The 10,361-nt window shown below is 36.9% G+C and overlaps 1 protein-coding gene across 4 annotated transcripts; it reads right to left on the reverse strand.

Moving 5' to 3' along the window:
- Positions 1-1,873: 1,873 nt before the first annotated feature.
- On the reverse strand, positions 1,874-6,833 carry LOC113308097 (potassium transporter 2-like). 4 transcript variants are annotated; one of them, XM_026556574.1, is made up of 10 exons: positions 6,694-6,833; positions 5,750-5,832; positions 5,275-5,509; positions 4,942-5,187; positions 4,804-4,857; positions 4,299-4,559; positions 4,068-4,120; positions 3,867-3,990; positions 3,383-3,637; positions 1,874-3,175 (listed from the first exon to the last, which is right to left on the reverse strand). In XM_026556574.1, the coding sequence occupies exons 2-10, from the start codon at positions 5,789-5,791 to the stop codon at positions 2,055-2,057; spliced, it is 2,391 nt and encodes a 796-aa protein (XP_026412359.1). In that variant the 5' UTR covers positions 5,792-5,832; positions 6,694-6,833; the 3' UTR covers positions 1,874-2,054. The 4 variants fall into 4 exon arrangements, with proteins under 4 accessions (XP_026412359.1, XP_026412358.1, XP_026412360.1 ...); XM_026556573.1 differs by lacking the exon at positions 6,694-6,833 and adding an exon at positions 6,076-6,235; XM_026556575.1 differs by lacking the exon at positions 6,694-6,833 and adding an exon at positions 6,101-6,119.
- Between the last annotated feature and the right edge of the window lie 3,528 nt (positions 6,834-10,361).

Consider the following 10,361-nt stretch of genomic DNA (forward strand, 5'->3'; position numbering starts at 1 on the left):
TAGAAAAAGAGGAGGAAATACGATACAAAGAAAGGATAAATGTGGTATGGAGGGCAGTTATGGATTTTTTAAAATAAGAAAATGATCTAATTTAAATTTTATTGAAAATATGGGGTTTCTGTATCATTTTTATTGGAAATGGAGTTTCTATAGATCCCAACATATGACTGGAGTTTTTGTTACTCAGAGAGTATCATCTTGGTTTTTTAGAGCTTAATATGCAATTTTAATGGTAAAATATCAAAATTATCAAGTTCGAACAGAAATTTATGGAATAAGTCCTCATTTTCTTTCTAAAAGTTGAAGTTGTAAGGCCGGTTCCTATGGAGGAAGGTAAAAGAGTTGTTTTGTCATGCCACATGGCATGGCAAATCCGTTTCTCCACTATGGATAAACTAGCAAAAACTGACAAATCTAATATAAAATAATACTCCCTCCGTCCCTAATTAGATGACCTATACCATAAATAAGTGGAGTGATAGATTAATATTATTATAAGAAATCTGTAAACTTTGATAGCCATATTTATATTCATTGGATATGTGTTTTAAAATGCTTTCCGATGATACAAAGTTTACGAAAATCCGTTGTACGGCTGCAGATCCTCTGTGCCCAAAGTTCCCTGTTCCTCTGTCCCCACCTATTACAGATCGCCACGTGTCTTTGTTTTTCTAACGCCGTTAATCGTATTAGAGTAGAATAGTTAGGTCGAAGTATATACTTTTTTGGAAAGATAGAACAGTAGATCGTTGATATTTAGTTTTCTGGAGATTGTTATCCGCTGGATGCCTGAATTGCTATGATTTTTATAACTTAAGGTTTCAAGAGAGAAACAACAGAGAAGAGAAATCTTAAGGGATATGGAAAGAGTCAATTACCTCTCCTGCTACTTCTTTTCCCAAACTGATTCTTGATCATCTTCTGTGTTTGCTTGGAAAAACAAAATCTTCTGTGTTACTCTTCTGAAATTTAAATTGAGCCAAATCTAGTTTAAGGTTAGTAAATTATTTTTTAATTGAGATAGAATTAACAAAACGTAGCCCCCTTCAATAGTAACCCAGTGATTCTCCTCATGTCCCCTCAAGTCACGTATCATATTGGGTTAGGAGTTAAATTAGGTTTAACATTTGAGATAGAGATTCAGAGAATTAACAAATTGTCATGAAATTTTGCCTAATGATTTCCAGAGGTATGAAATTTTGTTCTATAATTCTATGATTCGCAGAACAAGAGCAACAGCAACTGTACTTTGATATGGAGAGAGAAGAAGTTTCTTTTTATTTCTTATCTCGAAATTCGATAGGAAATATTTAACGGGGTTACAAAGGACACATGTCACTATGCAACAGGTAGGGACAGAGGAACAGGTAACTTTGGGAACAGAGAATCCGTGCCCCGTTGTATAGGTTGAGAGATAAATCATTTCTAAATTTACTAGTAAATTTTAACTAGGTTATCTAATTAGTTACGGAGATTTTAATATATTTAGTGGGATCCGTTAGAAATAAAAATCGTATTAGAATTAAAAAAATAGGAGAGAAGATGTTTTAAAATATAAAAAAACCAACGGTGTTTACTAAACCGCTAGCGATCTACACTAGATCTCCCGGTGTAAACTAGATCGTCTGGTCGAGACTCCACTGCTCGGTAGGGACTCGACCTGGCCTAGCTAAGTGGCAATTTGCCACTTAGCCAGGCTTGTTGCCAGTTAGACAGCTCCATAGCGGATGCAAAAAGGGCAAACTTCAGAGTTTGCCATGCCCATAGGAAGCGGCCTAAGCAGCTGACTCAACCCATGGTTGGCAAACTGTTGCTGTCGGTTAGGAGTTTGAACATTATCGATGCTCTATAATATTATGGCCATAACGAGTATAGTTCAGACTTCAGAGACTATCGGATTATAGGAAATGCATTACATATACTTCTTTTCGATAGTTAATGCATTACATATATATAACTAGATTCAGACAGAAAACCTTACAATCGGCTTTTGCCGGTTTGCCTATTCTACATTCTAGTGCGTAAACTTATGTGCACTACAGACCAGTTATTGCTTATACAATGTACACCATGCCAACTTCAAGGGTAGAAACAGGCGGAACTCTAAGCACCACATCTGGTCCCCTGCAATTCTTACTCAAGAAATTGTAACCTACATCAATAGCTGCTCTCTTAAAGATGGATGATCCTTGTTTCGCTTTCATGTATGAGTGACCAAGGATGAATGCAGAGCCAGCTTGTTGTGCTGCCAATAAATCTTCCAGTTCTTCCCTCAGTTGCACATCAGTTTCAAATCTTTCATCTCTTTCAGATTCGTTGTCAATTGCAAACCTTACTCTTCTCTGAAGACCAGTTTGCTCCATCTCAATAACATCTGTCATACTCTCTACTGTTTCAAATCCAACAGAAACACTCGCTGGCTCCACAGTCTCCTCCATTTCGTAAGCCGGTGGGCCTGAAAAGGCTACCGCGCCAATCACAGTCAATCTGCACTCGCTTGTTGATTCCGCAGAGTGTGAGATGACATCTTGGAAGCTTGGGCTTGAGTTGTGATGAGTTCGAGACCAATCAAACCGAATGAAATCAGCCAGGCGGTCAACAAGCTCAGTTTCAAATGAGTGAACGTCTTGGTGAACATCACGATATCCATAACGAACGATGCACCTGTATGATCGATGGGTTGGTGGTCCCACACGCCCAACTAGGTATCTCTCAGAACGAGGCACAAAAGGGACAGGTACAGATTTCACACAGACAAAAATGAGTACTCGGTGGAAGGCAGGAAGATTGGTGACGAAACGCGAAAAGTTTGCAGGGATTCCAGATGTCAGATCAGTGTACACCAGGCCAATGCCGGGGACTCGAGCAATTCCTAAGCTAGGACCCAAAGCTAGAAGCCATTCCAAGGAGACCTTGTTGTGGAGATCAAACTCATACTTTTTAATTGTTGCATAGTGCCAGACAAACATAATTGTCATCAAGATCAAGGCTAGAAGAATCGGTAGCCAGGCCCCATCAAGAAATTTGTAAAGGGATGCGGAGAAGTAGAGAGCTTCAATGGAACCAAAGAAGAGTAGGAAGGCAAGTGCCAAAATAGGAGGTTTGTGCCAACACAAAACAATAACCAAGGAAGTGAGACATGTTGTCACTAACATTACCGTCATTACTGCTAGACCTGCACATTAAATAACAAGATTTTTATTTTAAGTTTTCATACTAAGCCGACCAAGAATGGATTTGACGCACCACATTGATTATGACAATCGGAGGAAAGATGCAATTTAAGATGAATCTTGTGAAAATCAACTAAAGGCATAGCTAATTTTTAAAAAAAAATCAGAAGAAAGAAACTAAAATTCTAGTTAGAGTTGGGCGTGCATACCTGAAGCATTCCCCAAGTGTTTCGTGTTTCTGAACCCAACGGCCACCGCAAGGCAAAGGACCATAAGCATCCAATTAATCTCAGGGATGTATATCTGTCCATGAACCTTATCAGAGGTATGAACAACTTTAACCCTTGGGAAACAACCAAGTGACTGGCTCTGATTGATAATAGAAAATGTCCCGCTGATGATTGCTTGGCTTCCCACGACGGAAGCAAGGATTGCTATTACAAGAACTGGCCACCTCACACTTTCTGCAACCACACACCAATATCATTACATTTTCTTCTCAGTGTGCAAGGAAGCTAATTAATTTAAGTGATATTTGCTTGGCACCTCTCATTTAATCTAAACCAAGTCCTTTTCTAAATTGGAATTGACCAACCAATTTTTATTGCTTGCCAACTGTCAGAGGTGAGCATACACTCCCTTTGCTAAATACAGCGTATAAATAAGATTGAAAAGAATGAATGACAGTTATACCTGGAACCGAGACATAGAAGCCAACGTGGTAACTGGTCTCCATCTGATGATGCTTGGACAAATATGCAGCTTGGCCCATGTATGCCAAAATAAGTGCTGGGTAAACCAGAAAACTGAAGGCAATCTGACATTGGATAGTGGGTTAGACATTGGTGAGAAGTATAGATGATAAATGAGTTGATAAACATAGTAAATCGCTACCTGGATTGCAGTGTATGAAAAGTGACCAAGATCTGCAAACATTGCCTCTGAACCTGTATTAATAGTCAAAACCATATTTAGATTATCTCACACGAGATTAGATCGGAGATCGAACCAATGTTTACAAAAACGATGCAGAATACAGTCATCATATATCAATGTTGTAACATCCATATGATTAATAATCACATATTTTACTAGCACTAGTAATCTTTTTTCAGCCAATGTTACCTGTTATGCACAGCAGAATTCCACCCAAAGACATCCAACCACCTTTTTTTGTCTTCTTCAGAAATTTGTACATGTAAGAGGGTGAAAGAGCCTGATAAACTTGTGGATTCCAGTGGATTATGTTGTATAAGCCTAGTGCGCTGATGCATATTAGCCACACCAACACGACAGGTGCAAAAAACATTCCAACCCGATGTGTACCATAGTGTTGTAGAGCGAAAAGACATACTAAAATGACACAAGTTATTGGAACCACAGCATCTGCAAAAGAGTATCAAAAATGAGAATGAGTAAGAAATAAATGAGTCCTTACATATAAAATGAATGAGTAATACTCTCATTTTTATTTTCATGATTAGCCTTTCGCAGCGTAGCATCTACGAGTAGAAAAAGAAATAAAAACAAGTTACACTATGAGGCATTTATCTACTCTAAAGAGATCAGCTAGTCATTAACAAGTAATAACAGTAGGCAAAACCAAGAATACTACAGACTAGAAACTTACACTGATGGTGTTCCTTGGACATGGATAACTCAAGGCCTGAAACTGCAGAGAAAACTATACAGAGAAAAGTGGAGAATGGAGGTCAGTAAAAGTAGAGAGAATGTAAATGAAGAAAAACTCGTGGATCATGTAAAACACCTGAAATTGCCGGCGTTAGAACACCGTCTCCAATTACCATACAGGTACCGAGCAGAACCAATATAAGTAAAGCAGTATGCAAACATTTATGCTTTTCAAGCTTAGTTTTCAACCAAGAGCTGTTAGTGATCTCCGGTGGCCCCTCTAGTTTATATGTAGAGAGAGATTCATCTGCGACTTGCCTGTTGGGAAGAAGGCTAACCTTTGCATGTCGACACAACAGTGAATACAGAGCAAAGGTTCCACCTGAAAAAACACAATTTGAGGGCTTAAATTTTAGTAAAACATAGCGTTTTATTAAAACATACTGTCTCACTTTTTATAAAATTTTACCTTCTCCATTATCATCAGCTCGAAGAACCACAAAGACATATTTGAAGAGCGGGACTAAAGTTAGGGTCCAGAAAACAAAGGAAAGCACCCCAAAAATCTCCTCATTTGTTTCTGAATGAGAAATATCTTCTGCAAATGTGCTTTTGTAAACATACAAAGGGGATATGCTCAAGTCCCCATACACCACGCCAAGACTCTGATAAGCTAGCAACAGAGTAGTCCTCCAAGACTCCTTCTGCAATGAAATTACTTAAACTTAGAGGCATTGTCTATTTAACTCCATAATTAGACAATCTAAGTCGAGCAAAACTAAACGCTTGCCGTCTAACTAATCAAAACCATTTACCTATGGACATAAAAATTCAGTATGAAATGAAATTCAAATGAAGCAACTAAATTCATCACTGAAAATCAAAGAGCAAAAAGATACCCAGATCGGAAGTAAATTGAGCTAGAGAAACGAAGAGGGACATACCTTGGAAGAGGAACGCAACCAATTCCCACAATTCGTATCCATGAGTAGCTCAGGATTCAGTTCAAACTCTTATAATAGTGGATCTACACAAAATTTTCAAAAGCAATATTCAGAGAAAATGAGATTTCAGAAAGAACATAAAATCAATCACACCCATCAACATATTTCTCACAACCCATGAGAAATTGGCCCACCATCACATTACCTAATAACTTCCCATAACGACACATCCATAACTTTGTCATGTTCAATTGTTTTTTATAAACAGAAATTTTGACATAATCAAGTGAAAGATTGTAAGGAAAAATCTAAAAAAATCAATCTACCTAACAAATATTTGCAAGCGAGTACCAGCAAAACATCATCAACCCAACAGCTGCCAAATTTTCAGTTAACTGTTACACCCAGTTCAAACTAGATAAGGTTGGAGTAATTCAAATCCTCCTCATTTAAAACTTTTGCAGAGTAGTCCTATCAATGGTGTTAAATTTTTGGAATAATATCTTTAAAGGTATAACCTTTATCATGATGAAATTTCAGTGTCATAATAAAAAGGCCCATATGAATACAAAAACAGAAAAATGAAAATGATGTTAGAACAGTAAGAAAAATACAAGTGAAAAATAACAATCACACACAAAAAAAAAATTATTACTACAAAAAAAAATAGCATTGCAAATAAATACTCACAAATCTAAAACCATTAATGAGGGTTTAAGGAAAATCCTACTTTCTCTACTAGTATAATTTATGCTTTTATTGTTTGTATTTTTCTCACCTACTTTACTTTCCCATATCTACACCATTTGATTCAAAAAGCTTCAAAGATCAAACTTTCAAAAAGAAGAATATTTATAAAGAAACAAGTACAAAAAGGAAATATACCAATTAAATTAATAATTGAGAAAGAAAAAAATCAGTACATTCAGAGAACAGTGACTCACCACCACAATATCCAGAAGAAGAATTTTTGTTTAATTATTTTTTTTTTAGAGAAATAAGGTTTTGGGGGTCTGTAATCTGTATATGAGAAGGAGAAGAAGAAGATGAAAGGGAAGAAGAAGAGATTCTTCTTCGTCTTTGTTATAGACAGAAACACGTGAAAGGCACCATTTGTGTCCACAACAAATGAACGTGCTCTTCATTTTAAACGTACAACAACCCCCAAATTATTCCTCTTCTCCTCTAGTGAATAGTGAAACTGACACACCCTTAAAACCGTCAGAGTCTTAGTCACTTTCTTGGACCAAATTCTTGCTTTTGAAATTGGATTTTCCAGTTTTCGGTTAAATCTCCAAAATTACTGCTTCATTGTGTTTTCTACCATAGATTATTATCTTGATGTTGTTAAATCTTGTTAATGGAGGGAAGTTACAGACATTAGGAGCAATAATTGGACTAGAAGTGTAATTAAATGCCTGACATAAATGGAGTTTAATTGGCTAATCAAAAGTCGGTTGGGAATTTACAGAGCTAGTTGTGTCTGAAATTGGTATAACAGAAATATGTCGTTTCATTCTTTCTAATTTTTTATCGTTATCCCTCGGTTTTCCAATTCCACATGCTTTTTATCCTCTTGGATTTCCAACTATTTGGAATCTTCCCCGTCAATTCCACTGTTTTTTCACATGATAGCCGGCGGGCCTTCTCCGAATATTCGTTAGCTAGTTCCGGAGACGATCCTTCTTAGACAGTTGAGATCTTAGAATCTTAGACGTACGAGACTGAACCGTAACATTCAGTGTTCTCGTTCCACCGTAGGAAGGGCTGACATGTTCTAAGCACCAATGGGTCAAGGTTGCCATCACACAAACAAACAAACAAACAACAAGAAAATTTCGACACCACACGAGCCATATAAAGAGATACTTAATGATTGATCGGCTTAGATCAACTGCAGTGGACAACTAAACCCAAATTTTTAGTCGAGTGGGCTGGCATAGTGGGACGGACCATCGATCAAAATTTGATCAAAGAGTAAAACCCAGATCAAATTTGGTCGGCGATCAAGACCAAACCCAAATATAGTCGGGCGTTTATATAATGTCCGTCTACCCGACGGGCGTTGGTGTAATGTCCGTTTGTATCCGCGCGTTCGTAAAGTTAACGCCTGGTGCAGGGCGTTGGTATAATGTCCGTCTGGATGGGGCGTTGGTATAATGTCCGCCTGGATGGGGCGTACGTAAAGTTAACGCCGGGCACCCAGGCGTACATAATGTTAACGCCTCTCTTGGGGCGTTGATATAGTCATGATCTTTACTCACTTCATTTGAAAACTTTGCTTGAGACGTTAACTTTATCAACGCCCCATTTTTTTTTTTTTTTTTTTTTTTTTTTTTTTTTTTTGAATATGTCGGGCGGAATCTTTACGAACGCCCCATGTCAGGCGTTATTTTTATCAACGTCTGATTCCAGACGTAAGATTTATCAACGCGCGATCAAATATCTCTTTTCGCACTATGCCACATGACGGACTAAACCCAAATTTGATCTTTCTTTTTAGTCTTTGATCTTTGATTATACTCGCACCATTGTGGACGCTCTTACGGACTCAGGGAAGAGTATGCAATTGTTGAGGCTATAATAATTGAGATGTATTGTTTGTTAATTGAGGCAATATTGTGGCTTGTAAAGCCAACGGAAGGAAGTAGCCCGATCTTTCTTTTTTTATTTTTTGTTTGCAATAATGTATAACAATCTGACCATCCAAAGAGTATGTGAGAGGTTTATGAGGGGGTAAAGTGTATTGATCAATCATGGTCAGCATTAAGGATAAAGAAGTTTGGAGATCCAAAAGGGATAGATATGGCACATGGTCCAAACATTATTGCTTCAGTCGCTTCATAAACAATCTTGTTCGTGCACCCAAGTACGATTGAAAATGGTGTTACAGGGTCGTTCTCTTTTAAGATAATTGTCACTTAGTTCATTCATTTGAGATTTTTGGTTAACCAGAGGAAACAAAATAATTTTCGGGAATCAATTTCATTTATTTGAGATTTCTGGTTAATGAGAGAAAACAAAATAATTTTTACGTATCAATTCTGCTATCGTAACCCAAGTTCAATTTGTCATCCAAATCTGTTTTGTGGTCTAAAGTTTGTGTTGTAGGCCAAATTTATCTTAGTACCTAAAAATCTGTCTTGTATCTCAAATTTTGTCTCGTGAAGAAAATCTATCAAGCGATCCAAAATTTGTTATGTGGTTCGAAATCTGCAATATGATCTTATTTCTTCAAATGGGACTCAAAGTTTTCTAAGTGATTCAATTTCTACATCGTGACATAATTTTATTCTTGTTACCCAAATTTTACCTAATGTAATAGATCTATGTCGAATGCAAAATCGGTTGCTCTATCGTATATTTGTATCTAGTGCAAAGTTATTGATTTCGCATCTTTTAGACCGTCTTGACCAGGTTTGAGACACTTGACAACAATTTCTCGTGTTGAAGTTATAGGAAACTTCATCAACAGAGGTTTGCGAAGGCTGATTACCATATTTACTCGTATTTTCTACCATTCTATCTACTGAGACATATCATATGACTTTAGTATTAAGATGAATATTGCAAAGAAGAAATTCAATCAATATATAACTTGTTGCATGACAGATTGAGAACAATTCACTGTTCAAAATGTCGCAATTGCAAAATAAGTTTATAAGAAGTTGTCAAGTTAATTCTTATATTCACAACTCTCGGTTCATGAACTTGAACTTATAAATTAAAAAACTTGGTAATCTAAATCTCAATTAACTCGCGTACAAGAACTGTTTGATTCTGAAAGTTTGCTGGATACTTTTTGTATACAATTACACAAACTGTTTTGGCAAGTTCACGAACTTATCAAATGCAAAAGGGTTATGAGTTACGAGACTATTGATTATTCACGAAATGTTTTGGACATTTCATGAACTGATTTCGGTCTTGTGATATTAACCTCCAATTTATGCTTGTCGGTTCCAGAACTACTTAAATTGTTCCTTGGCAAACCACTTGGTACATAATGTGTATTTCGACTAATATACGGTTGCACATTTCTTCTTTGTGATTCAAAACAAACTTCTCACATGCTTACATGAATAATCTATATGGAGAAGTTTAACTTGATTGGTTACAAAGCAATTCGTAAAAATAGAAGCTAGTTCATCAACCTATATTTGTCTCTAAGCTACCAAGCTTTTTTCATCAATATAAATAGAGAACTTCCTGCAAACTAGAGTCTTAATCCTGGCATATGTGTGTCCTTGTTGCGGCTAGAGCAGTCCTATAGAACCTAGGTTTCCTCTAGTGAAACTGTATTAGGTTACGACATTGAAAGGCTTCTGTTTGTACCATATAATATAGTTTGGTATATGGGCCCAAGTGCCTCAACCCAATAATTCTACCCAATATAAGTATTGGACCCTTGGGTAAAAAATATGAAAGGATAATGATAACCCAGTCAACAATGATCCTTCTACACCAGAAGACCAGGTATATATTATAATATGAGAGTTACAGATCCTTAGAAAAGGGAGGAATCGGTTGTCGAGAACACCAAGTATAACCTGGAAGTTACAGATCCGTAGAAAAAGGGGGAATCAGTTACTAGGAGACCAGGTACATGGAA

The sequence above is a fragment of the Papaver somniferum genome, chromosome 9 (genome assembly GCF_003573695.1).
Source record: "Papaver somniferum cultivar HN1 chromosome 9, ASM357369v1, whole genome shotgun sequence".
NCBI classification, from domain to species: domain Eukaryota; kingdom Viridiplantae; phylum Streptophyta; class Magnoliopsida; order Ranunculales; family Papaveraceae; genus Papaver; species Papaver somniferum.